The sequence below is a fragment of the Amphibalanus amphitrite genome, unplaced genomic scaffold (genome assembly GCF_019059575.1).
Source record: "Amphibalanus amphitrite isolate SeventyFive unplaced genomic scaffold, NRLGWU_Aamphi_draft 000457F_arrow, whole genome shotgun sequence".
Taxonomy (NCBI): domain Eukaryota; kingdom Metazoa; phylum Arthropoda; class Thecostraca; order Balanomorpha; family Balanidae; genus Amphibalanus; species Amphibalanus amphitrite.
In genome coordinates, this window is record NW_024881951.1 from 170889 (window position 1) to 197998 (window position 27110).

The 27110-nt window shown below is 46.8% G+C and overlaps 1 protein-coding gene across 1 annotated transcript; it reads right to left on the reverse strand.

The window, feature by feature from the left end:
* Window positions 1–1063: 1063 nt before the first annotated feature.
* Window positions 1064–23329, reverse strand: LOC122391845 (neurogenic locus notch homolog protein 2-like). Its single transcript, XM_043386147.1, has 2 exons — window positions 21846–23329; window positions 1064–2386 (listed from the first exon to the last, which is right to left on the reverse strand). Exons 1-2 carry the CDS (start codon window positions 23265–23267, stop codon window positions 1964–1966), a joined length of 1845 nt encoding a protein of 614 aa, XP_043242082.1. The 5' UTR covers window positions 23268–23329; the 3' UTR covers window positions 1064–1963.
* Window positions 23330–27110: the final 3781 nt, after the last annotated feature.

Sequence of the window (27110 nt, forward strand, 5' to 3'; positions counted from 1 at the left end):
TATATAAATTTGAAAAAAGGTCATCTATAAAGCTCGGTCTGGTCGGAACGCCGTTGGGCTTGTCCCAACTGCGAACATACAAGAAGGAGGGGTTACCCAGTGACCCTGGCCCGTATTGGTGTTTTGCCAGCTGCGAACATACAAGAAGGAGGGGTTACCCAGTGACCCTGGCCCGTATTGGTGTTTTGCCAGCTGCGAACATACAAGAAGGAGGGGTTACCCAGTGACCCTCGCCCGTATTGGTGTTTTGTCAGCTGCAATTGTGTAGGGCGGAGGGAGGAACATTGACCTTCCAGGTCAGGTGAATGACCAGCAATTCGGAAAACGGGAACCTGTTAGAAGGTCGTAAAGCGTGGCTGCTATGGGGGTTTTCGGAGTCTTGATCACGAAATTCATGTCAGTTTTGATCATTGGTGATGTCTTCATCCTTTAAGGCCAGGTCGGGTCAGGTCAGGCCGGATCAACCAGTAGGCGCCCTGCCGGGTATTCATAGTAGGTGTCAACTGCCACTGACAGTTTCGTATCATGTTACGAGGGCACCAAAACTACTTCGTAAATGTTTTAAAAGTTGCTAAATTCGAAATCAGCTAAAAAAAACTTATCTAGAAATATGCCAAACTCATGAAAGTAAACCGAGGCTGACCCCATACGAAAAATCAGTCTTCTAGCTCTAAAAATGTTGAGCGCAGAGCAGAAAACTGCCTGGGGGTGGGGGGGGGGAGGTGACAACCCCCCATGTGCGGGCGAGGGTTAATCGTTTGACCCGAGTGGTTGAATGCTGAAACAGACTAGGGCAGACAAACATCCATCCCAAGACACTCCACTCCAGGCTTGGTCCTCCCTGACCTGACGTTTTGTGACCACTATCTTGTTTAAAATTCCGCAACTGGAGGCCAGCTCAGCATTAGGTCCAGATGATAGCAAAACGCCAGAACTTCGTGTACAACCGATACACGAGCCGGTTGGGAGGCGACAAGCAGATCACTAGGTACTCAAGCCCACTACAAATCAAGTTTAATCGACTCCCGCCCCAATTCGTCTCGGGTTAAAACAATTGTTCTCTAGTGAATGTATTAACAACACTTATTGCAGGCATTACAGGCTAAGCAACACAAAAAATGACGCCAATACAAAAGCAAACATGAATGAGACTATGGAACTAGTACGGTATTGGCAAACTAAAGCAATGTTTAATAATAAACCATATGACACTTCGACAGCAACCTACATTTTCTAATAATTGAGCTGGCTAAGAAATGCTCACCTTCATGGCTAAGAAAGCGTAGCATAACATAAGCTTGGCGGTTGGCACTTTAACAATTAGCAACGACACGATTTGCAAAGAAACATTGACGACATTTACACAAAGGACAGGACGACATTTACACAAAGGACAGGACGACATTTACACAAAGGACAGGACGACATTTACACAACGGACAGGACGATACGGCAACACTGCAACATGTAAAGCAACAACTTGGGCTCCGACGTCGCACACAAGGCACGATCCCAGTCGGAAAAATCGCAACAAATGGGTAGCCACCTCGCATATCAAACCCCAGCAAAGCTGGCAGGAATTGCAAAATTCCGGAACGAAATATCGGGAAGAGTAGTGGACCATACATCAAAGGGATGAAAATAGCTACGTCAAAGCTTACACGCAGAGTTTTGAGGTGCTCTTTCGCATGTTTCGGGCGAAATGGGAAAACAACAAATGCTCTCGAAGCCTTAAGGCCGTTTCACATACGGAATGTGAAACGATATTTGATTAAACACAAGAGCGGAGCGTGAACATATGTAGCACCAATACTTTAACATGGGGTTTCACGATCCGCCTACGCTCCCATCGCGTTTACGCTCCGCATGTGAAAAGGCCATTAGGGTCTAGGAGGAGGTGATGTCCCGACACCTAGAAGGCGAAGTCCGGACGCCTAGAAGGCGAAGTCCGGACACTTGGCGTCTAAACACAGATATTGGGAGTAACGGTACCACATCCTCCACTCATACACTGACTGTCAAAAAGACAGGGCGCACCCGCGGCCACGTCTCCCCTGGCACACATCAGCATATCGCATTTGTTGCTCTCACACTCGGTCGCCATGCCACAGGCGGCGCCGATTTTAAGCAGGGCAACGCACATCATGTTCGTACATCTTGTTGAGGCACAATCGGCGTTCATTGCGCACCGGCCTCCTACAGGAACAAGGGTCGTGGGAGCCATGGTGGTGGGGGTCGTTGTAGGCGTCATGGTTGTGGTCATTGTGGGGGCCGCGGTGGGGGCCATACAGACGCCCATCTCACAGATGTTGGACTGACAGTCGTCGTTGTCCATACACACGCCGCTGATACCGTTACGAGTGGCGGCGCAACGCTGGAGGACGCAATTGCGCGAGGCGCATTCGTTGGGCATGCTGCAAGGATCGCCGTTGGGCCTTGGGGTTCCAGCGCCTGCGGTGGCACACATTCCGTTAGCGCAGTTACCTGACATGCACTGGGCAGAGGTCATGCAGGCTTGTTGGTCAGGGAGTTTGGTCACACACTCTTTTCCGTTGGTAGTTAGCATGCAAAATTGCGTCATCTGGTTGCATCCCTCGCTTGAGAAAGGAGTAGGACATTCGTTAGCCTTGCAAACTCCGTTTCGGCAGTAACGAGACTTGCACTCGGCGTTCTGGTGACACTGCTCATTGTTGTTTCTCTTGTCCATGCAAACGTTGCCGTAAGGAGCTGGGCTGCAGAACTGGTTCGGAAGACAGCGCTCTTCCATGTAGGGGTTCGGGCACTTGTCCTCAATACAGACTCCGCGGTCGTCGCAAACGTTGGACTTGCACTGCAGGTGAGACGAGCAGGGCGCTCCTTTCTCCTTCTTGGCCACGCATATGTTGCCATTCTCTCCCGGAGAGCAGTACTGCGTGGTCATGCAGTCTATGGACATGTCAACCGCCGGGCAGGCGTCGGCCTTGCACTTCCTGTTGCGGCAAGTGTCGGATAGACACTGGGTCTTCACAGTGCAAGTGTCTCCGACCTGCAGCTTCGGCTTGCAGATGTTACCATCGGGTCCTGAACCGCAATACTGGTTCTCCGGACATCCAGTCTGCTCCAGCAGCATGGGGCACAGGTCTTCTTTCGACTTCACGCGGCACCGGTAGCCCACCTTGGTGGCCACACACTCCTGACCGGCCGGACACGTTGAAGGTCTTACATTAGGGTCACAGTCATCAATGACACAGGTTCGACCCCGGCAGATTCCACTTGTACATTGGAAGCCAGTCTGGCATGTCACGCCCTCTGGGTACTGGGCCTCGCAAACGGTCTGACCGCCGGATGATACAGCACAAACCTGACCGACAGGACAGCCGCGAGTGAAGAGAGGCACCGGGCAGACACGTCTGGCCACGAAGATGACATTGGATCCCGAGGGAGCAGGCGTCACAGCTGGAGACGTTCCCAGACTTGTTAGGCTGTTTCCGAAGCTGGACAAACCCTGCCCCAAGCTGGACACTCCAGCGCCGGCCAGGGTTGCAGGTGCCGTCAGCAACTTGCTCAAGAAGAAGAGACGACCCTGTCGGCTGGAGCCCTCCTCACCTTTCTCTGTGGCCTCCTTAGCAGCAGTCTCTTTGGCTGCGGCCAGCGAGCACGCCGCAAGGGCCAGCACGAGCACAGTGAAGGGCTTCATCGCAGGTCACCCACCGTGATAGCTGCCAGCGAGCACTGCTTCTGCTTCTCTGAAGGTACCGGGGCCGAATGTGCCTTGGTCAACTCCTGCTATGTTTATATACCCTTCCTCAGTGTCATAAACATCAATCCAATTCTTGTTGAGGGGCCACCCGACAGCAATAACACCTGAGTTTCCATACTCGACAAACCACAATGTCACCTCAGTGTGTCAACACTGTCATCACTGTCTCTTTATCCGACCAATCAGTGTCTCACCTGGGCCCGGCAGTTCCCTCAGAAATGGGTCACCGTCTACCCTCCCGGCGGCATTCCTAAATGTCAACCAACCAAACCTCTCCGTTGGTTCCGGAAGGTGTCCACAAACGGGTCACCTCACCTGTCTATGATGTGGTAGAGTGGTTCGGCAGGCTGTCGCCTGTTTCATATGCCATCTCTGTTCGTCACAAGGGACTGCATATGTATGCGGTGATAACTTCTGCAGCTTGTGAGGCGGAGGGTGGAGGGACAGTCGTGTCGAGAAGCTGCTGAGGGTAGCACGTCTTCTGTCACGCTCTGATGGAGTGGTGGTATCATGGTAGGCGGCTGAGTAGGCAACGTTGTAGGAAGATGTATAGTCAAGCCTTTTAGTCAGTGTAGTCAAGTCTGTTAGTCAGTGTGTTAGTCAGCGTGGAGGCTTAATAAGAAGCAGTGCAGTTTATAATAGTAGAGTTGTCGGTGGGGTAGACAACGATGAAGTCAGCGGTGTAGTCAGCGGTGTAGTCAGTGGTGTAGGCAATGGTAGTTAGGCAGCGGAGTCAGCTAACGTATCGTACAGGTGAGTGATTTTCATAGAGTTAGTAAGATCTAAAAGAAGACAACAGTTTTTGCGTTGGCTTGTCAGCTGTGGTTGGGTTATCCTATGTTAAACTTCCAGTAGTGGACCATTTGTATGCTAGGCGGAAAATGAAAAAAAAAAAAAACAAAAAAACAATATTTTAGTCCGTTTCTCTTCACTTCAAACCAACTGCAAACGGCTCGTTGAGCACATCAAGATACTAGTTTGGTGAAATATTTAAAGCGTTACTAGGCAAGTCCTATTGGAGCTCGGACATCGACCGTTCATGATGAAGGTCGAGAGTGAAAAATGTCCTTTATTAGAGCTTTTGAGGCTGTTTTTTGTGCTTTGTGTCTTAATTTCTGGCGAATTTACCTAATTTGACCATAAATTTAATAAATCTCTTTTATAAAAAATGAGTTCATGTCATGAGTTTATTTCAATGTTTTACTAAAAAATACTGTTTTATAAATTCAAAAATGAGATATATGAGCATCTGCGGAATCCAGACTGATAATTTTCAAGAAACACAATGAACCTAAATTGACCAAATATGCACCAAATTTGCACCTCCCTAGTACCACGATAACGTTGATTCAAAGTAGAATCAACATGCCGTTAAGATCGTATTAACCCGCGCCCTGCTGGGGGTCCTGGATTTCCACGCCCTGCTTGGGGGGGGGGTGTTTGAACACTCCCCTTGTAACTCGGCTCCTGGGCCACGTAGCGATACGCGGAAGGCGGCGTTCGAAAGAGCGTAAAAAATAATGACGAAATCACTTCGGTCAATTTTTTGGTCAGGTCAAAGGTCAGGTCACCAGAGGTCATTGAAGGCAAAATTTCGCCGATTTCCAGGTCGAATGTCGAAAATTTCCAAAAAGCCAACGCATAACTCGGGAACCAATAGAGCTACAGCGCCGCGAAAAAGCGCATTCGATAGCCCTATTAACGCCCTTTCTGAATAATTCTCTCAAATTTGACCTGACGTCAACGGTTTTGCCTGCAGGGGGCAAAAACTGCAAAAATAGCCGATTTTTTTTTCGAAAACAGTTTTTCTGCAATAACTTTTGACCCAAGCCTTGTACGAGCTTACTTTTACCGGCATCGTGTTCCTCTCGTCAAGACGCATCGAATGAACTATAACTTGACCTTGAAAGGTCAACTTGAAAATTTGACCTCAGGTCAAGGTCATGACCTGACCGGAAAGGGTCATGTTGCATATCAGTCGATCCGTATCGTCGAGCTGAACACATCTAAGGCGTTTTCATCGCTCTAGCATGCCTCTATCAAAAGTTATTTGCGAAAAACTGTTAGATACCATTCGTGACCTAAGATGACCTCAGGGCATAAACAAGGGTCACGGACACCATTTTCAAGTTCAGTGTGTCTAAACCACTTGTAATTCGGTGTTTGGGAGTGTTTATAATGTCTTTCATCCAAAAGAGGCGCATTTCAATTTTCTCCCATTGACTTATAATGGGGAGGTCGCAAAATTGACCTGACCTTAGGTCATCGATATCAAAATTCTGAGATATACATTTTCTATATGCTATTGCTCCTAGCAATCGTTGAAAGTTTCAAAGCGATCGGTCACTCGGTGTAGCTATGACAGACATTGAAAGTTTTTATGAGGTGAGGTCACTTCAAGTGACCTGGTGACCTGACCTTGAATGACATTGGTCTGAAATTTTAACAACATGTGTAGAATTGATGTATGATAAGGTGTAGGTACCAAAAACGGCGGTGCTCCGCGCCGCCGTTTTTGAGATATTCGCGAAAAAACACAAGGGGGTGTTCAAACACCCCCCCAGCAGGGCGCGGGTTAACGTACTTTTGTCAGCCACAATCGACCTGAAGAGGTCTGAGAGGATTTTGGTAGACCTGAGAGGACCTGAGAGGATTTTGGTGCAAGAGACCTCAGAGGCCTCTTGCACCAAAATATTATTGCACTAGTGCTTGAATTCTGTTGCATCATTTGCCTACTCCAAGACTCTACCGTGACAATTGACTCACAACTTCTGTCAATCACATGCAGATTTACGTTATAAGCTGGTGGAAGATAATCTCTCACCGTAAGATAAGCTTATTCAGAAATCGTTTTTCGATTTTACCCAGCTAGGCATTTTGGTGCAAGAGGCCTCTGATCTCGACAACTAAATCAAATACAACGCAAAAGCACCGTGAAATCAATGTAAGATCGATGTCGAAAGTCGGTTGATCATCAATGTTGACAAGCAACCTAGATTCAACCACTAATAACGCAAAATGAACGTGAAATCAATGCTGGATCGATGTCGAAAGTCGGCTGATCTTCAATATTAACAATCAACCTGGTTTAAAGTTTAAACCAACTTTCAAGTTGAATCCATGTTTTGTGCTACTATGGCTAATCTGCAGCAAATATGTACCAGATGGCCGTTGAGAAAACGGCTATTATTTCAGTGAATGTTTAGGATAATTCTCCATGTCATCCAACTACATCATATTCTTGTTCACAATTATGCGTGAAATATAAGCTGGGGATGTTTCTAGAAATGTTTATTAAGCACAAAATTGTCACATCAAAAAACAAAGAACTGCAAAAAAACATGGCTATAAAACATGTGTGTATTTCACCATACATCACACAGAAAATAGCTGAATATGAACCTGCGCCGGGCCGGCGTTCGGCGCCAGCCGTGACGGGCCGGGGAGGGCTGAACCCCCCTCCCCCTCTAAATCTGCTCCTGGGTCACGTAGCGACACGCGGCAGGCGGCGTTCGAAAGAGCATCAAAAATAATAATGGAACTACTTCCGTCATTTTTAGGTCACGTCAAAGGTCGGGTCACCAGAGGTCACCAAAAGTCAAATTTGTGTCCTTTTCAGCAATTTTGGAAACTGCCAACGGCTAACTCGGGAACCGATAGAGCTACAACGCTACGGAAAACGCATTCGATAGCTATGTTAACGCTCTTTTGCCAGGATGACCTCAGATTTGACCTCAGGCCAACGATTTAGTCTCCAGAGGGCAAAAATCCCAAAAAGAGCCGTGTTAATAAAAAAAAAAATGTTTTTTTTTTTGCAATAACTTATGACTCAATGAAACGAGAAACGCTTATTCACGAGAAACGCTTAGATAGCATTCGTGACCTGATATGAACTGGGGGTCATAACAGGGGTATAAACAGGGGTCACGGGTGATATTGTCATGTTGAGTGTGTCATAGTTACTTGTAATCTAGTGTTTGAGAGTATTTGGAATGGCTTTCGTACAAAACAGGCGCCTTCTGATTTTCTCCTATTGACTTATAATGGGAAGGTCGCAATATTAACCTGAACTTAGGAAACCGATATCAAAATTCTGAGATATATATATATTTTATACCTTTCGTTCCTCTTCAATCGCTGAGAGTTCCAAAGTGATCGGTTACTCAGTAGGGCTATGACAGACATTGAAACACGTAATGGGGTGGAGTCACTTGAAGTGATCTGGTGACCTGACCTTGAGCGACGTTGGTCTCAAACTTTCATAACATGTGAAGTACAGATATATAATCAGGTTTACCGGAAACAGCGGTGGTTCGCGCTGCCGTTTTTTTTTTTTTAGATATTCGCGAAAAGCTCACGGGGTGTTCAAGCACCCTCCAGCATGGCGCGGTAAACTGAATTCCGTACCACTTGTGATTTTTGCTGTAGACAGAGACACTTTATCAACAAAAAATGTATTTACCACACTAACTTACGGCATAACAAGCTAAGCAAACACAAATGACGTCACAAACACAAAAGCAAACATTGACGAGCACGTACGTGGTCAACATGGAAAACAATATTCTAAAGTAGCAACAACGACGAAAAACAGCTTTCAAATATTTTTCGGTGGCTGAGCTAGCTAGATATAAGGTCAAAGTTATAATGATCATGCCACGCTAAACAGACCACAAAAAAGACAGAATAAATCGTTGCGAGACGAATATGAACATATACCAATAATTGAGCACGGCTAGAAATACCAACAAGGACAAAAGCGCGTCAACAATGGCAACGTAGAGACAAAGCAACGTGTAAAGCAACTTCCAACCCACCGCCGTGCACATTTGACATTGTTGAACCCTAAAACATGTAGCACATTCCCGCACAAATCTGAAGAAATTCGTGATCTCACCCAATAGATGGTAGTAACGAACTTCTACGCGTTCAGCGATGTCTGACACGTCAATTGAGAGCGTAACAAGACGTCTCAGACACAAATGTTTGGGGTGACGGTACCACAGGCTCCCGACGCACACTGTTGGCTATTAACACATGGGAAGCCGGTAGCTACAATGCCTAGCGCACAAGCCTGTACGGGGGCAACGCCGGCGCAGTTGTTGCTGAGACAATCAGAGTTGGCTGTACAGGCTATCCCAATCCCAGCTAGCTGTGCCGTGCACACCATGTTCAAACAACGCATGGATTGGCACATGGCATCCATCATGCACGGGTCACCGTCGGCCCCCAACATGGGGTTAGCTGTAGTTGCCATTGTAACCCCTGGTGCCATGGTGGTGGCCGGCATAGGCGCCGCGCACACGTTCATCTCGCAGTTATTGGACTGGCAGTCGTCGTTGTCCATGCAGACGCCGCTGATGCCGTTACGAGTGGCGGCGCAACGCATGAGCACACAGTTGCCCGAGGCGCATTCCATGGGCATGCTACAATCGGCGCCGTTGGCAAGCTGGGTACCGCCAGCGGCTGCGCAGATCCCGTCCACGCAGCCTCCCGACATGCATTGATCGGGCGTCTTGCAGCCTTCTCCATCACCGAGCTTGGTCACACATTCGTTGCCATTGGATGTAGTCGTGCAGAATTGCGTCATCTGGTTGCATCCCTCACTGGAGAAGGGAGTAGGACATTCGTTGGCTTTGCAAACTCCGTTCCGGCAGAGACCAGACTTGCACTCGGCGTTCTGGTGGCACTGCTCGTTAAGCTTCCTCTTGTCCATGCACACGTTGCCGTAAGGAGCTGGGCTGCAGAACTGGGTCGGAAGACAGCGCTCCTCCATGTAGGGGTGGGGGCACCGGTCCTGGATGCAGACTCCGCGGTCATCGCAAACGTTGGACTTGCATTGAAGGCGAGAAGAGCACTGTGCTCCCTTGTCCTTCTTGGCCACGCACATGTTGCCGTGTTCTCCCGGAGAGCAGTACTGCGTGGGCATGCAGTCAATGGACATGTCGACCATGGGACACGCGTCGGCCTTGCACTTCCTGTTGCGGCAATTGTTGGAGAGGCACTGGGTCTTCACAGTGCAAGTGTCTCCAACCTGAAACTTGGGCTTGCAGATGTTGCCGTCGGGTCCGGAGCCGCAATACTGATTCTCCGGACATCCCATCTGCTCCAGCAGCATGGGGCAGAGATCTTTCTTTGACTTGATGGGGCAGCGGTAACCCACCTTGGTGGCCACACACTCCTGACCGGCCGGGCATCTCTGAAGGCCTGAGACGCCGTCACAATCATCTCTGACGCAAGTCTGACGCCGACAAACCCCACTGGAACACTGGAAGCCAGTCTGACAGCTAACCCCATCAGGGTACTGGGCCTCGCAGTGGGTCTGACCGCCGGCAGACACGGCACAGACGTGACCGACCGGACAGCCTCGGGTGAAAAGAGGTACGGGACAGAGACGTTTTACCTTGTGCGGCTTGTGAGGCTTCTGCTGCTTGGCCACGTAGATGACATTGGGCGTGGATTGAGGAGCGGTAACAACCACTGGTACTTGCACTGGTGCTCGGACCTTCTCCTCTCCGTACCCGCCCAAGCTACTGCCGAAGCTGGACAGAGACTGACCCAGACTGGAGACACCAGCACCGGCCAGTGCCGCAGGTCCCGCCAGCAGCTTGCTCAGGAAGAAGAGGCGACCCTGTCGGTTGGAGCCCTCTTCACTCTTCGTTGCTTCTTCCTTAGCAGCGGCCTCTTTAGCGGTGGCTAGCGAGCACGCCGCCAGGACCACCACAAGCACAGTGAAGGGCTTCATTGTTGATCACTAAGCAGCTGTTGACCGGTGAACTGCTCCCGCTCTACTGAAGCTGCCAGATCGAAGTGTGATTTAACCATCTCGCCCCCACCTTATATACTGAAATCCAGCCTCATAGCGCAGGCGTCAGTCCGGTTTAGCGTCAAGAGGTCATGCGCGGGCATGAAAGCATTTTTCGACACACTAACCTCTCACCGAAACCCTCCAACCAATCAGCGTGTCGTTAAGTTTTGCACCGCCTTCCGCTATGTGTCACGATATGCCCACATCCCCCCTCCCCAACTGTACTGGCTCGGTCAGTCAAGACTTGGTCCTCACTTTTGCAGATGATCGCTCAGAGCACAACCGGGCGCGAGCCACGGTTAGTCAGTAGCACCCCGAACTCGACCGGGAGAGGAGGTCTGCTCGCTCCGCTCCCACGTGACTGGTGGCGCTAATGGCAGGCGACGAAGTCGATAACGAGAAAGTCAGTCAGGTAGTCAACGAAGTACTCGGCGAAATATTCGGCTGAAGAAGGCGACTGGTATAGCCAACAGGTAAGCGGGATTTGTTAATTAACGCTACTTATTTCTCTTCTGTGTTTAAATGGTTAAGATAAATGAAACTTTAACCAATTTAACCAATTTAAATGGTTAAATTGCAAAGTTACTTCTCAATAGAATATGCCGATATGTCGATCAGAGGGAGGGAGTTCAAAGTGGACGAGAAAACATGCGGTCAGTACAGATCTGCCAAAGCCATTCAGCTTACAAATCTTTACTTACGTCCGGTTAATGGTTGAGCTTACATCGTATGCATCCTATTGGCTTTGAGATAGCCTGGAACTAAGAAGGCTGCTCATAAATCGTTGCAATCTAATGAAACCATCATTCATTAATCATATTTTATACATACAATATCAGTCTACTTCACGTTTTCTAAGTGCGTATTCCCTAACTGATTCCTACGCAGCTAACATCTAGCATCTAACAAGTACTCAGTGAGCTCATGAAACCTGGGCCAAATCTTATCAAATGTCGTGAATGCGCATTCACGGCATTTGGTAGCATTCAAAACTATTCAACAATCATTTATTCTTTCATCCAGGCAACATTTATAATGATTCGCACCATGTAACACATACGGCGAGATTAGCTGAACGTAAATAAAAACACATTTCATATTACTGTCGGTAGCTTTGGCCAGTGCTGACAAATCATATTCACGGCATTGGTAAGATTGGGCCCTGGTTCAACTAAGATAATACAATTAGCCTCCTCAATATGCATACCTTATGGTCTCATCTGACAGCTCGATAAGCAGTTGTCAATGCAGGTTTGGACGGATTTATGTCGATATGAGCCATTTCCTTGTCACTTGAGATGGCTTAGGCCTGAAACAGTCTTTCGGCAGACAAGAACTCGCATACAAGGGGCCTATTTAAATATATTAGCTCCCGTTTGGTTTTATCGCTCACGTGGTGGCTTATACCATTCTGATGCGAGCGACATCTGATGTAAGGAATTACGCGTGATTCGATGCATTCGTGCGAATTTGACAACGAAATTATGATATCAAAATTATTATACCAGGGCCGCTTTGTCGGTGTTATGATGAACAATTACGAATGAAATTATAAGGCTGCAAACAGATGCTATAACATCTATTTGGGTACAATATTCACGTGTAACTTATATTGGTTTATTCGTATTTGTATGCCAATTCACCGCTGATGACAATCTGCTGCCCATAAGTTTTGGCACGCCAAAATCCGTAAAGTTTGAGGATTTTGTCGCCATTTTCTCTCAAATGCATGAAAGCTAGTGTATCAAAATAGAGTTTCGTACAATTCTTGACTGGCAATTCTTGACTACCTGAAGGGTAACGAAGAACGATTACAACAATTGCACCAGAAAGTTTAAAGTGCTGTGAAGTAAGTCTAAAAAGTAATTGTTTAACCCTAGAACGCCTAGGGGGGGGGGTTGTATCAACCCCCCCTGAGGTTTTTTCGAAGTGCACGCTAAACGGCTTGTCGTAGCGGGCTGAAATTTTCAATACCCTCTGGGGCAATCTTTGCGCATCTTTTGCCGAAAAAAAATTGATCGGGTCATGTCAGGTCACGGAGTTATGATGTCATAAGAGGTACAGCCTCCGGCCGGATTTTCACAAACTGAGTGCCAACGCCCGAGGTTTCCTGCCGGTGGTACGGACATCGGTTGATGGATCGTGATGAAACTTCCCATGCATGTTGGGGCAAGTATTGGCTATCATATGGTATAAGAAATTTGACCGGGTCAGGTCAGGTCACGGAGCTATGACGTCACAAGAGGAACAGCAACCGGTACTATTTTTGAAAAGCGCCCGAACCACTATTTTGCTAATTCTTGTCACCTCAATGGGAATATGCAGCAATATTAGCTTCTATAGGGAGCAAATGGACCTCCCAAATCCAAAAATACAATCAGATTTCAAAAATTTAAATTTTGATTTTTCGAATTTCTGCCGCCGACTGTGACCTTGCCGACTTCCAGCGCTCCCAACGCGCCATTTTTAGAGCTAGGGAAACGAAATACATACCAAACGATAGAGAATTGATCAAGGAACACGATAGTGAAGGTTTCAAGTCGATATCTCCCACCGTTTTGCCGTAATCGCCGCCGAAATTTGAAAAAAAGTCTATTTTTCCGAAAATTTGACCTTTGACCGGTCAAAAGTAGGTCAAATGTTGACCTAGGACCAAAAAATATACCACCAATCGCGAGATCTCGTTGAGAGCAATCCGTTGGTTTTTTCCGCTAAGCTCTACAACCTTCCGTTTCGAAACGCCAGGGGGGGGGGGTTGCTACGACCGTCGTTCGTGTTATGAGAAATGGCCTGGTCGTGCGAGGGTTAAAAAAACAAAATGATGCTGGTACCTAAACAACGACATGAAATGTCGTAGCGATGTTGAGGCAATGCGTCCAGGTCCTGATATGTTGATCCTGGTACATACTTCACTCAAATTGTATTCGTTTGGTCCCTGAAGCCATTCAATTTGGTTTTCCCAAATAATCACCTGAGCGCAATGAACATTGTCGAATTTTCTGCCTACACGGGAAGCTGTTCTTCCATGCAAAATTTTGACGCGCTATGATTTTTTAAAATCCAAATGCAAAGACAAACACGTAGCAGAAAAGGTCGTATGGCGCATACCTTGAAAAGATGCTGTATGTGTAGGTGTATAATTACGGTCACTGCAAGGGATGAAAGCCAGGGGTGACTGATGCGTTATTACATCTTGGCATAAGATTTCACATCAAGATGAGGGAAATATTAGGGGAAGTTGGGGCAATGCCGGAGTTGGGGCAAAGCCGAAATTCGAGATATTTCGAAAACCGTAAGACATGGATGCCACCTGTCAGTGATGCTCTGAAGCTTAAGTGACTGTACAATTATCGCATGTTTGTTACGAGTCGTCATTCGGAATACTTCGACTGTGAGGGCGCCAAGAGCGTTTTCAAGGTACGTTTCCCTTGTACTACATGCGCCTTTGAAGCTGCATTTCTTACTCATTATGCTACCGTTTGTCTGGCCAATTCGGTCAAGTAATCTTTAGCATGTCTTTGCATAAGTGTGCTGCCTATTTGAAATTTATACAACACGTTGAAAAGTTATGGGCCTGCAAATGAAAGTATGGCAGGCTGGGGTAATGCCGAAAACGTGCGATTACGCACGTGTTAAAAGCACGCTACGTGGACTTTACTGCTGTAGAATAGCAACGCGTATTTTTAGTCACACAAATTACACTTTCAACCGACACAACGGCCTGTTGCCTATAAGGAATGATTTACCTGACATGTTCTTATTATATCACACAATTATAACTTCCAGTGTGCACCGCGTCCTCAAGCTCTTAACCCGCGCCCTGGTGGGGTCTGTTTATAACGCGACCTGGTGGGGGGGGGGGGGCTATTTTTTGCCCCCCTCGTATCTCAGAAACTACTGGACGGATCCGCAAAATTCAAACGGCGTTCGAAAGGCCTGTCAAATTTGTCGAAGGAAACCAAATTTCATTGACCTCGGGGTCACCGATGACGTCACAGGTCAGGTCAAAGATGAAATGTTTCACCGTTCACGGGTCATCTAGGGAATGCGCTATAACACCGAAGAAAACGCATTTTGTGGAGAATCAGCGATAGGGCGTCAGTTGCCTAGTACATATATTGCTATAAGAGGTCACTGACATTACCAGGTCAGGTCACAGGTCAGGTCACAAGGGTCACAGGTCAGGTCACATGAACCTAACTTTAGGTACTAAGGTTGTGCGATGCATGTTTTATGGCCAATTTTTCATTTCCAACTCAATGGTGCTGGTTATAAGACTATCAGGTACGGCTTAGGTCACTTTCTGGTGGAGGTCAGGTCAAGGTCAGGTCAAAAAAGGTCAAATTTCAAAGTTGATATTTTTGCATAAAATGGGTATTGATTCGATGCAGCTCGTCACGGGGAGTCTAATGGTGGTCTTTGTTTTGCGCTACAAGGTCTAGAATTGCTAAAAATTGAGTTTGAAAATTTGACGTCATCAATTTTGAACAGTTTTTTCGCTGTAACTTGGCCAAAAAAAGAGGTATCGATCTCAAATTTGGTATGTAGATAGAAGGCGGTAAGGACTATCACATATATTCCGGTTTTTTCGAAATTCAAAAAACTTTTTGGATTTTTTGGCTATTATAATCAAAAAATCTATTTTTTGATTTTTGGGGGTCAAAATCCAAAAATTTTAAAAATCCGAGATAACAGTTTTGTAGCCCTGTCAATTCTACAGCTTTTATGTCTTAATCGTTTTTCTGTATTTGCAAAGCTATAGGCCTGACAGCTCTTCCCGCGAAACCCTTTTTTGGGTCGAAAACGGCAGAACATGACGTCACTCTGACGTCATTTCCGGCCAACCTATCATAGCCTTTGGAAAAATTTTTGGTCACAATGTGTAAAATTGATGTCCGGGAGGGTACTGAAAGTTTGGTGACGCTCGGCGCAGCGGTTCTGGAGATATATCGAAAAGTCTGGAGGGGGGGCAAAAAATAGCCCCCCCCCCACCAGGGCGCGGGTTAAAACGCGTGTCAGCTTTGATGATTTCTGGATAAAGTTTGAGATAAAATGGCAAAACATCAATGTCGGCATTCCCCGTAGATCATTTCTCCCATTTTCGGCTTTCCCCGCAGTCCGGGGCAACGCCGAAAAAGTCACTTCTTTGATATTTTTAGTTTGTGCGCTTAACGGTATGCGAATTCATCAAATGCGCCAGGTATGTTTGAAAGGCAAAAGACTGGCCTCTCGAATGACGCCAACAAGAATAGCTTATGTTGTCTACCTTGCGTGCTACGGGCGTCAGAAAAAAAGTCTTCGGCATTCCCCCAACTTCCCCTAGCCGTTTTCACGACGGGTTATCTGGCGAGTGCACCAAACCTCCAAATTCTCACTTAATTTATTCAACAAATATCTTCATATCGTTATTTTTCAGTGTTTTAATAAAATTATTGTCTAGTTATAAGTTAAAAAAATCAGGCGTACCTATAAACAAATGTGTACTGAGATAACTTCCAAGAAATAAAATAAACCTTACCTGACCAAATCTGCACCAAATCTGCACTAAATGTGAACCAAATGTATACCAATTAGTCGATGTGAAAACGGCTATTAATGATGTAACACATGCATGAAGTTAAAGCAATGCAAGTAGGTATGTGTGTGATGTATAGTATGATTGCTATTTGTAAGGTATTATGTATACCTACGTATATTAATTATAGGTACCCTTTTGGAAGCGCTTACCCAACAATACCAATAGATGAAGTTGCAGCGTGTAAAAGCAGAAAACTGTACTGCTCACATACACTTTACTACTAAGTCAAAATACCTTGCTTCTATCGGGGACGACTGAAGCCTCAGATTTCTCAGAAACTCAATGCATATTTCATATTTGGCTGGCCAATTTCCACAAAGTACCAAACCATTGTCTTTTATATATGCATATCAGCGTGGTAGCCGAGCAAAAGGTCTTTGCTCCAGATATATTCGATGGACAGAATCAACGTCTACAACGGATTTGGAAAGAATCGTAAGCTCGTGACTTTAACATAAGAGCGCCTCCGCAGTTGCAACTAATCTGCCATCAATCCGTCCTCCGTCTGAAAAAGTGTCGTCTGACAGAAGCCTCATAAAGTCTAGTACAAAGCTTACATACCGACGAACTGCAGTTGCTGCAAAAACATGGATTACCGTATCTTTGCAAAAACCGCAGAACACCGTGACGTCACAGGATCGAATAATGGGACGTAATAAATGCCTGCTGATCGGAGCAGGCTATTCTCTGAGACGTCCAACCAAGATATGCTGCGCAATGGTATCAACTTGTTCCCTTCCATGCCTTTGTTTCGCTTCATTACCGAATACCTACTATCCTTTTCCTAAACTTTTCATCATATCCCTCAAAGCTCTTTACTTATTCAGCACTCCCGTTAGCAGCCAAAGCCCGTAAGTGTGGCATCTTATCTTGCTAAGACCCAACCACGAGCCCATACCCGTAACGTTTCTCTGACCGGTTTTCCATAAAACTATGCCGGGCAGCATCACAAAAACGTGACGGAAAAATGATGATCCCAAAGATAATTATGATTGACGTTGGCCTCCTGCAGTGCAGAATTTAAAAGAAATGCACATGATAGTCGTCTTTGCTGCTAATGAGCAGATAGTTGAGATACAACAGTTGGCTGATGACCATGTGCTTTTTAGTGAACTGATAGAACGTGCCCACAAAAGATGAAGCATGGAATTATAATAGCCCGTACCTTGCTGGGGGGGGGGGGGGGGGGGTGGAGCACCCCTCCCTCACCCACTGATATTTTTCATGAATTTCTCAAAAAGGGCTGAGAGGAGCGCCGCCGTTCTTGACATTCTTTAACATACATCTTTTCTACACATTATGAGAAAACTTCAGGCCAAGGTCACTCAAGGTCGGGTCACCAGGTCAGTTCAAGTGACCTCACCTCATACAAAGTTTCAATGTCAGCCATACCTACACCAAGTGACCGATCACTGACTTTCAGCGATGGATACGAGCAACAGTAGCTACATATATATGTTACAGGCTGTATGAAAACTCCGTCCATTTGCAAGCCTGGCCCGAGTCAGGCCGTGGCAAAAAAAAAAAAACGCCTGGGCGGCCCAGTCAGTTTGTAAACGAACTGAGACGTCAGGCCGTTTGAAAACGGGCTGAAGTTCCAGGTCGTTTGCAAACCGCTTGAAATGTCAGGCTGTTTGGAAACCGCTTTGGCCGTATGGCAGCTATTGAGTAGCTACCAGGCCGTTTGCAAACGGCCTAGGCGGTTTGAAAATTGTCTAGTCAGTGTGAAGATAGCTGGGCAATGTTGAGAGCAATAGTTCGTTGAAACAAGACTGTTGGCAATGGATGCCCCATGGCCGCCGTTCTTGATATTCTTTAGCATACTTCAGGCCAAGTAAACTTCATTTTATTATCCCGCGGAATCCGGCCTCTCTATTATCCCGCGCCCTGTTGTGGTCTGCCGAGCAACAACAATGGAGCAATGTTGGGGGGGGGGGGGCATTTTGGCTCCCCCACGAAATGGCCTGTGGCATGATTTCACCAGGTTCCATCAGCTGGATGAATTGTAAAACCTTAACCCTCGCCCGCACATGCCATTTTCCCATCCTAGAACGCACATGGGGGGGGGGGGGTGGTTGCCACCCCCCCCCGCGCCATTTCGTTCCTGTTGGAGATAGAGCTTAACAGTAAAGACCAAAAAGATTCTTTGGGAAGAGACGAATCCAATGATACCCAGTTTTACCTTCTCAGGTCAGTCATTGACCTTCCAGGTCAGGTCAAACTAAAAAATATTGCTGTTTTGGGTCACCGTTGGATATCAAGTGCGCTGCTTATCAAATACCGATGACGATGCTGTTTTCTGGTGCCAAGCCAGCTAGAACCTCTTTGTCACACTACCCGACCATAATTTTGCTGCTGAGGTCATTTCAGGTCAAGTTAGGTCAAGGTCAGTTATATGTGTTTGTATGTCTGTGTGTGTCTGTGTGTATACTGATGTGTGCACCGATTGTTTTTGGGTCCATATTACATGAAATCATGATCTGAGAAGCTTTTACCAAAAATGCAGTCAAAAAACTTCACAAAAAGTAAATTCAGCTTGCCTAAAACGCAATTATCCTAGATGACCTAGGTTGACCTTGACCCTGACCTTGACCCCTGTACATCGTCGAACAACATGTTCCATGATAGGTGGGAGGTAAGACTGGCAAAAAAGGCCGAAATCAGGGTGTCAAAAGCTCACAAGGCCCATGGCAAGCGCAAGATGTTGAGAATTGGCCATTTGGGTCATGACATGACCTAAAAAACAAGGTCATATCTCCGAAACCAAAAATCACAGAAACTTGAAATTTTCAGTGGACATCAAGAAAGGATGGAGGAGCAGCTATACGAAAAATCAGCCTTCTAGCTCTAAAAATGTTGAGTGCAGAGCAGAAAGACTACCTGGGGGGGTGGCAACCACCCCCCCCCATGTGCGGGCGAGGGTTAAATATAAAACCTTAGAGTAAAATCTTAAAGTAATATTGCCGGGAACAGGGTCGGGACGAGCACCTGCACAGTTTGAAAATATTCGACGCAGACGAGTACTTCCGCAGACCCGATTATCGACCAGTCTGGCTCCATCAAGTCATCATCAGAGGCTGTCGTACTTCGTCACGCCGTTTGAAAACTGACTAGGCCGTTTTCAAACTGCCAGTTTGTTTTAGTAGTTCGTTTCAAAATTGCCTAATATTTCAGGCGGTTTGCAAATGGACGGAGTTTTCATACGGCCTGTAACATATACGAAATGTATATCTCGGAATTTTGATATCGGTGACCTAGGGTCAGGTCAATTTTCCGGCCTCTCTGTTATCACGCGCCCTGTTGTGGTCTGCCGAGCAACGCGCCCTGTTGGGGGGGGGGGGCATTTTGCTCCCCCTAAGATCTCGAGAACCACGCAACATAGCGACAAGCAGCAAACGGTGTTTGATAGCCCCAGCGGGGTCTACCTTGTGACCCAATTTCATTGACCTAGGACAAATTGGTGACGTCACAGTTCAGGTGTAATGTCAAATTTTAACAATTTAGAGGCATTTCAAGAAACGTGTTGTAAAATCGAGTAAAATGCATGTCCTTGAGTCGATGCACCTTGCTTCCAGTTAACCTTCACCCCAGTGGGGGGGGGGGGGGGGGGCATATGTTACCACCCTGTCGCGTTTTTTTTTTGCGTGTGAACAAAAAAAAAACGCAGTGCTTAGCGCCGCGCCGCTTGGACTAGCTTTTTGTATGTACATCAATTTTGGACAATGTGTGAAATCTTCGACCCCAGGTCATATCAGGTCAGGTCACCAGTTCTAGTTAATTGACCAAGCCTAAAAAGTTTGCAATCATGCCCAGCCTGCAGTGTTTGTCAGAGAGGTTTTAAACTTGGTGGATTGCATGATGTTATAGGCGCCTACAATTTGTATATCTCGGATTTTTGATATCCGTGACCTAAGGTCATGTCAGTGGCGTGACCTTTCCATTATAAGTCAATGGATAAAAACGAAAATGCCTCTAGATCCGTGTGTACGCATAGGAACAGTCCAAATATTTTGATTTGGACCACCCGTGACGACCAATGTGTCTTTTTTGCTGATAGCCTCTAGAAAGGTCATCCAAGGTCATTTGAGGCTACAAACAGATTTTTGCCAATAACTCTCGATTAGAAAGAGATAGAACGCTGGGGATGGCCTCATTGTGTTTGTCTTGCCGAGACGCGTCGATTGATATGCAACATGACCTTTTCCGGTCAGGTCATGACCTTGACCTGGGGTCAAATTTTCAAGTTTACCTTTCAAGGTCATATTATAGTTCATTCGACGCGTCTCGGCGGGAGGATTACGATTCTGGCAGTAGAAATGTCATGGCGTTTTTTAGTCAAAAGTTGTCGAAAAGCACTTTTGGTAAAAACAGCTATTTTTTGAGTTTTTGCCCTCTGGAGGATAAACCGTTGATCTGAGGTCATTTTTTGATGATGAAATTATCAAAAGAAGATTGCAAAAGCTATCGATTGCTTTTTGAAGCCTTTTTCTATCTATCATAGTTCTTGAGATATTGGCATGTTTTCTGAAAAATATGATGACAATTCGCAAATTTTGACCTTTGATGACCTCTGGTTACCCCAATATTGCCCTAAGATGAAAAATGGCAGAAATACTTTCAAACATATGCATCAAGAGCTATCGACTGCTTTTTACCGCGTCTTTCTAGCCCTCTTAGTTTTTGAGTTAGAGGTGGCTGGTAACATATCCCCCCCCCCACTAGGGCGAAGTTGGCTGAGACCGCTACTGGGGCGTGGGTTTATGTTGCGTATGGCAAAAACAGTCCTTGGCTTGCAGCACAACTTTCCAACACCTTCGATTTTCAGTTGTAAATAGAGATAAGTTTCCTATAAAGATTGTTTATTTCAATAGCTAGCGAAGAACAAGCTAGGGATACACAGATGACATCACAAACACAAATCAAACATTGGCTGGACACTGACCAAGACAACTACAACAAAGACTAGCAGCAACGACGAAACGGCGCGGCTTCCAAGCATCTATTACCGAGCGAACTAGATATAAGGTAGTCTACTTAGTTATCATGCTACGCTTTACAGAGTAGCACAGGCATGGGGTAAATGTTAGCATGACGAAACGTAACAAGTAACGACGAGTAGCAGCAATTAAAGCGCCAAGCAACAATAACAACCAGGACAAATGCGACGACGATGACACATGGCAACAAGTAAAGCATTGAGGCAGTTGCTCGGCATCCTGGACATGTACCTATCTTTCTGAAAAGGGGTTTCAATTCCCTCGCAAAGGTATATAAATCGGCGACTTTCTATGTGGGGAACTTGAAAGCAATGAGCTTCTACACGTTCCGAAATTGGAGGTAACGATCTTGTACCCTCCGATTTCGGACGTAACGATCACTCAGACACAAATGTTTGGTAGGACTGTGCCACAGGCGCCTAGAACGCACTGCTGGTCAAACAAGCAAGGGTTACCTGTCGTTACTACACCTAAAGCGCATGCTTGAAGCGGGGCAACACCTGCGCAATTGTTACTCAGACAGTCGGAGTTGGCTGTACAGGCTGCTCCGATGGCAGCCAGCTGCGTGCACATCATGTTCGTACACATCATAGACTGACAATCGGCATTCACCGTACAGGCGTCACCCACAGCGCCGAGTGTAGGAGCTACAGTTGTGGTGACGGTGACATCCGGGGCCGCGGTCGTGACGGCCACAGGAACCGCGCACACGTTCAACACGCAGTTGTTGGACTGGCAGTCGTCGTTGTCCATGCAGACACCGCTGATGCCGTTACGAGTGGCGGCGCAACGCTGGAGGACGCAGTTGCCCGAGGCGCATTCTGTGGGCATGCTGCAGGCGGCGCCGTTGGGCATTTGGGTTCCGGCGCCAGCGGCGGAACAGAGTCCGTTAACGCAGTTGCCCAGCAGGCACTGGGCAGATGTTATGCAGGGTTGTTGGTTGGCGAGCTTGGTCACACACTCGTTGCCGTTGACAGTAGTCATGCAGACTTGGATGAGCTGGTTGCATCCCTCGCTAGAGAACGGCGTAGGACATTCGTTGGCCTTGCACACACCGTTCCGGCAGAAACGAGACTTGCACTCGGCATTCTGGTGGCACTGGTCGTTGTTCTTCCTCTTGTCCATGCACATGTTGCCGTAAGGAGCCGGGCTGCAGAACTGGTTCGGAAGACAGCGCTCCTCCATGTAGGGGTGCGGGCACTTGTCCTCAATGCATACTCCGCGGTCGTCGCAAACGTTAGACTTGCACTGCAATCGAGACGAGCAGTGTGCTCCCTTGTCCTTCTTGGCCACGCACATGTTGCCGTGTTCTCCCGGCGAGCAGAACTGCGTGTGCGTGCAGTCGATGGACGTGTCGACCATGGGACACGCGTCGGCCTTGCACTTCCTGTTGCGGCAAGTGTCGGAGAGGCACTGGGTGTTCACAGTGCAAGAGTCTCCAACCTGTTGCTTCGGCTTGCAGATGTTACCGTCGGGTCCTGAGCCGCAGTACTGATTCTCCGTACATCCCATCTGCTCCAGCAGCATGGGGCAGAGATCTCTCTTCGACTTGATGTGGCAGCGATAACCCACCTTGGTGGCCACACACTCCTGACCGGCCGGACATCTCTGAAGGCCTGAGACGCTGTCGCACTCATCTCTAGCGCAGGTTTGACGCCGGCAGATTCCACTTGTACACTGGAAGCCAGTCTGGCAGGTCACTCCCTCCGGGTACTGGGCCTCGCAATGGGTCTGACCGCCGGCAGACACGGCACAAACGTGACCGGCCGGACAGCCGCGGGTGAAGAGAGGTACGGGACAGATACGTTGTACTTTGTGTGGCTTGTGAGGCTTCTGCTGCTTGGCCACGTAGATGACATTGGGCGTAGTTTGAGGAGCGGCAACGACCACAGGTACCTGTGTCTTTTCTGTTTCTCCATACCCACCCAAGCTGTTGCCAAAGCTGGACAGACTCTGTCCCAGACTAGAGACACCAGCGCCGGCCAGCGCAGCAGGTCCCGCCAGCAGCTTGCTCAGGAAAAAGAGCCGACCCTGTCGGTTGGAGCCCTCTTCACTCTTCGTTGCTTCTTCCTTAGCAGCGGCTTCTTCAGCGGCAGCCAGCGAGCACGCCGCCAGGACCACCACGAGCACAGTGAAGAGCTTCATAGCAGGGCACCAAGCAGCCGTGGAGAAAGAACTGCTTCAGCTCCACTGAAGCTGCTGAGACGAAGTGTGATTTAACCATCTCGCCCCCGACTTATATACTGAATCCAGCCTGATCACGCACAAGTTAATCCAGTTTGCTGCCAAGAGGTCATGTGCGGTCATGAAAGTATTCACTTCTCGGCCGACTAACCTCTCTTCCTAGCCGTCCGACCAATCAGCGGCCCGCCACGTTTCCCACCGCCTCCCATGTGTCTTACCCCCACCCGTGCTCCGACGTGCTAGTTCTCGTGGTCAAGACTTGGTCCTTGTGCCGGTAGGTGAGCCGGGCCTGGCGCGTGGAACGGCGAGCCAGTCGTACCCTGCCGTTGAGTGGGGCAGGACGCCTAGCCGGCCCGCTCCCGCTCAGATGGTGGCGCTCATGGCAAACGGTGCAGTAGACAGTAAATCAGTCAGGTGAGCTGTGAACGGAGCTGGCAGCGAAATTAGTCAGCCAAGTTGACAGCGAAATAGTCAGCGAAGTAGTCAGCAAAGAAGTCGACTAGCATAGCCAACAGGTAAGCAGGATTTGTTGAAAGATTCTCTACTTTACCACTTTACCACTAATTTTCTTTTCTGTTTTGCGCTAGATACTTGAAGCTGAATTTTACGTTTAAACAAAATATGCTGATATGTCGATCAAAGCGAGGCAGTAAAAGGTGTTTGAGAAAGGAGAACCTACAATTTACAAGAGTGTTGAAGCCATTCATTTTACGGAACTTTACTTACGTCGAGGGTTTCGTTTCATAGAGGTCTGTCGTAACTTACACCTTTCCGTAATTAATAACACCGTGTCAAACTACGGAGCATAAATGAAGCCGTTTGATAAATCCACAACTGAACTTCCCCTCACGTTCGTAACTAAGCACAACTGCGTTAGTAGCAGTAAATTGTCAAGCGTCCACAAATTACAAATCTATGTCAACCTTAGATTTTACAAGAAGAAATAGTAAAACAAAATGTTTATTACAAAATGGAAAACAAAATATGATTTTGTTGATTGTATTAAATCAAAACAATTCATTGAAAACAGCAGAAAACCATGTAGGGAGAGGTATTTACTAAAGTGACGGAGCGCGACGAATAAACAAAATTCCGACAGTCAAGGAACACAAAAGCTACTGGTACAGTGGGTTTGTAGTTTATTGGCTCTTCTATCTCCCTCACCGGGCTGCAAATTATCAAATATATCAAAAATGTTCATAAGTAAGCATCGAATCGTAACCTTAATTCCAATTCACGCAACAAATTTTGCGTCGTTTTAAACAAATATAAATGTCAGAAAAGGGTTGCTGAGAACTCCCAGCGCTCCACGACACCTAAAATCAAAAGGTAAAAGCAAAAATCGTCTGCTCATTTTTAAATACTAGCGTGTCCCTATCTTCCTGCTTCCCAATTCTCCCGTCTCTCCCCTATTCATCTTTTATGCATAGCATATCAAACCACTCATATCAAACCACCAAGTTTTTGTCAAAATAGAAATTATAATAACAGTTGTATGCGTAAAAAACGTAATTATAAAGACGTACAGCCCTCAGCAGACTGCGTGGTAGGTATTCTTTTTTCGACAAAACCGGTGATAACTCAAAGGCTATGTTATCAGTCGGTCGGAACTCACTGCAAATAAATGCGCCATGCTCCACTTCTTCGATTAGATCTATAACTAGACAAAGTATACGCCTTGTGTGGCAACAAAATGCAAAAGTTTGTTTTGGGGGCAAATATAAACTTTTGGATTTTGTTGCCAAACTGGATAGAAAATGAACACGATGATAATGCCAAACTAAGGTGCGAAGTCTCGCGCGTCATACTGTTACGATTTCCGAGTGACCAATGGCATAGTATTCGCGTTATTCTCGGTTTTGTCGAAAAAAGAATACCTACCACGCAGTTTGCAGAGGGCTGTACGTGCGTAGGTAAGTATTTCTCAATTGATTCCTACCCAGCTATAATCTAACAAGTACTCAATGAACTCTGGAAACCTGGTCCAACTAACCAGATACAATCGGCTACTTTACTATGCATGCCTAGTTTCATCTGACAGTTCAATGTTCAATGGGCAGTCACAAATGCAGATTTAGACGGATATACGTCGATTTGAGCATTTTCTTCCGTCGCGTGAGGTGGCTGAAACGTAGTCTGCCGGCAGTCAAGAACTCACATACAAGGGGCTATTTAAATATATTAGCTCCCGTTTGGTGTAATCGCTCACGTGGTGGTTAATACCATTCGGATGCAAGCGACATCTGATGTAAGGAATCACGCGTGATTCGATGCATTCGTGCGAAGATGACGAAATCATGATATCACACTTTTTGGAACAGGGCTACTTTGTCGCTGTAATGATGCACAGCTACGGATAACTTTAATTAAAAAGCTACAAATAGATATATCATGAAACGATGGGTAATATATTCACTAGTAGCATTTCATTCGTTTATTCATATACATACGAGTATTCACGGATGACACCCTGTGACCAAAAATTTCGGCACGTCAAAATCCGAAAAGTCTAGAATTGTGTCGCCTTTTTCGCTCGGATGCAGTAGAACTAATGTATCAAAATAAGATCATCCTTGCGATTTCTGTGCCCGAAAGTGTATGTTACAACATTTACACCAGAAAAGTTAACCCGCGCCCTGCTGGGGGTCCTGGATTTCCACGCCCTGCTGGGGGGGGGTGTTTGAACACCCCCCCCCCTTCTAACTCGGCTCCTGGGCCACGTAGCGATACGCGGAAGGCGGCGTTCGAAAGAGCGTCAAAAATAATGACGAAATCACTTCGGTCAATTTTTTGGTCAGGTCAAAGGTCAGGTCACCAGAGGTCATTGAAGGCAAAATTTCGCCGATTTCCAGGACGAATGTCGAAAATTTCCAAGAAGCCAACGCATAACTCGGGAACCAATAGAGCTACAGCGCCGCGGAAAAGCGCATTCGATAGCCCTATTAACGCCCTTTCTGAGTAATTTTCTCAGATTTCACCTAACGTCAACGGTTTTGCCTGCAGGGGGCAAAAACTGCAAAAATAGCCGAATTTTTCGGAAACAGTTTTTCTGCAATAACTTTTGACCCAAGCCTTGTACGAGCTTACTTTTACCGGCATCGTGTTCCTCTCGTCAAGACGCATCGAATGAACTATAACTTGACCTTGAAAGGTCAACTTGAAAATTTGACCTCAGGTCAAGGTCACGACCTGACCGGAAAGGGTCATGTTGCATATCAGTCGATCCGTATCGTCGAGCTGAACACATCTAAGGCGTTTTCATCGCTCTAGCATGCCTCTATCAAAAGTTATTTGCGAAAAACTGTTAGATACCATTCGTGACCTAAGATGACCTCAGGGCATAAACAGGGGTCACGGACACCATTTTCATGTTCAGTGTGTCTAAACCACTTGTAATTCAGTGTTTGGGAGTGTTTATAATGTCTTTCGTTCAAAAGAGGCGCATTTCAATTTTCTCCCATTGACTTATAATGGGGAGGTCGCAAAATTGACCTGACCTTAGGTCATCGATATCAAAATTCTGAGATATACATTTTGTACATGCTATTGCTCTTAGCAATCGCTGAAAGTTTCAAAGCGATCGGTCACTCGGTGTAGCTATGACAGACATTGAAACTTTTTATGAGGTGAGGTCACTTCAAGTGACCTGGTGACCTGACCTTGAATGACCTTGGTCTGAAATTTTCACAACATGTGTAGAATTGATGTATGATAAGGTGTACCAAAAACGGCGGCGCTCCGCGCCGCCGTTTTTGAGATATTCGCGAAAAACCACAAGGGGGGGTGTTCAAACACCCCCCCCCC

Excerpts from the sequence above, each read along its gene's own strand:
- LOC122391845 (XM_043386147.1), bottom strand. The coding sequence starts at position 23,267 with ATGAAGCTCTTCACTGTGCTCGTGGTGGTCCTGGCGGCGTGCTCGCTG. Across the intron at positions 2,387-21,845 it reads ACGACTGCCAGTCCAACAAC|TGCGTCCTCCAGCGTTGCGC; the intron begins TGCGTGTTGAAC and ends GCCTCGCGCAAT.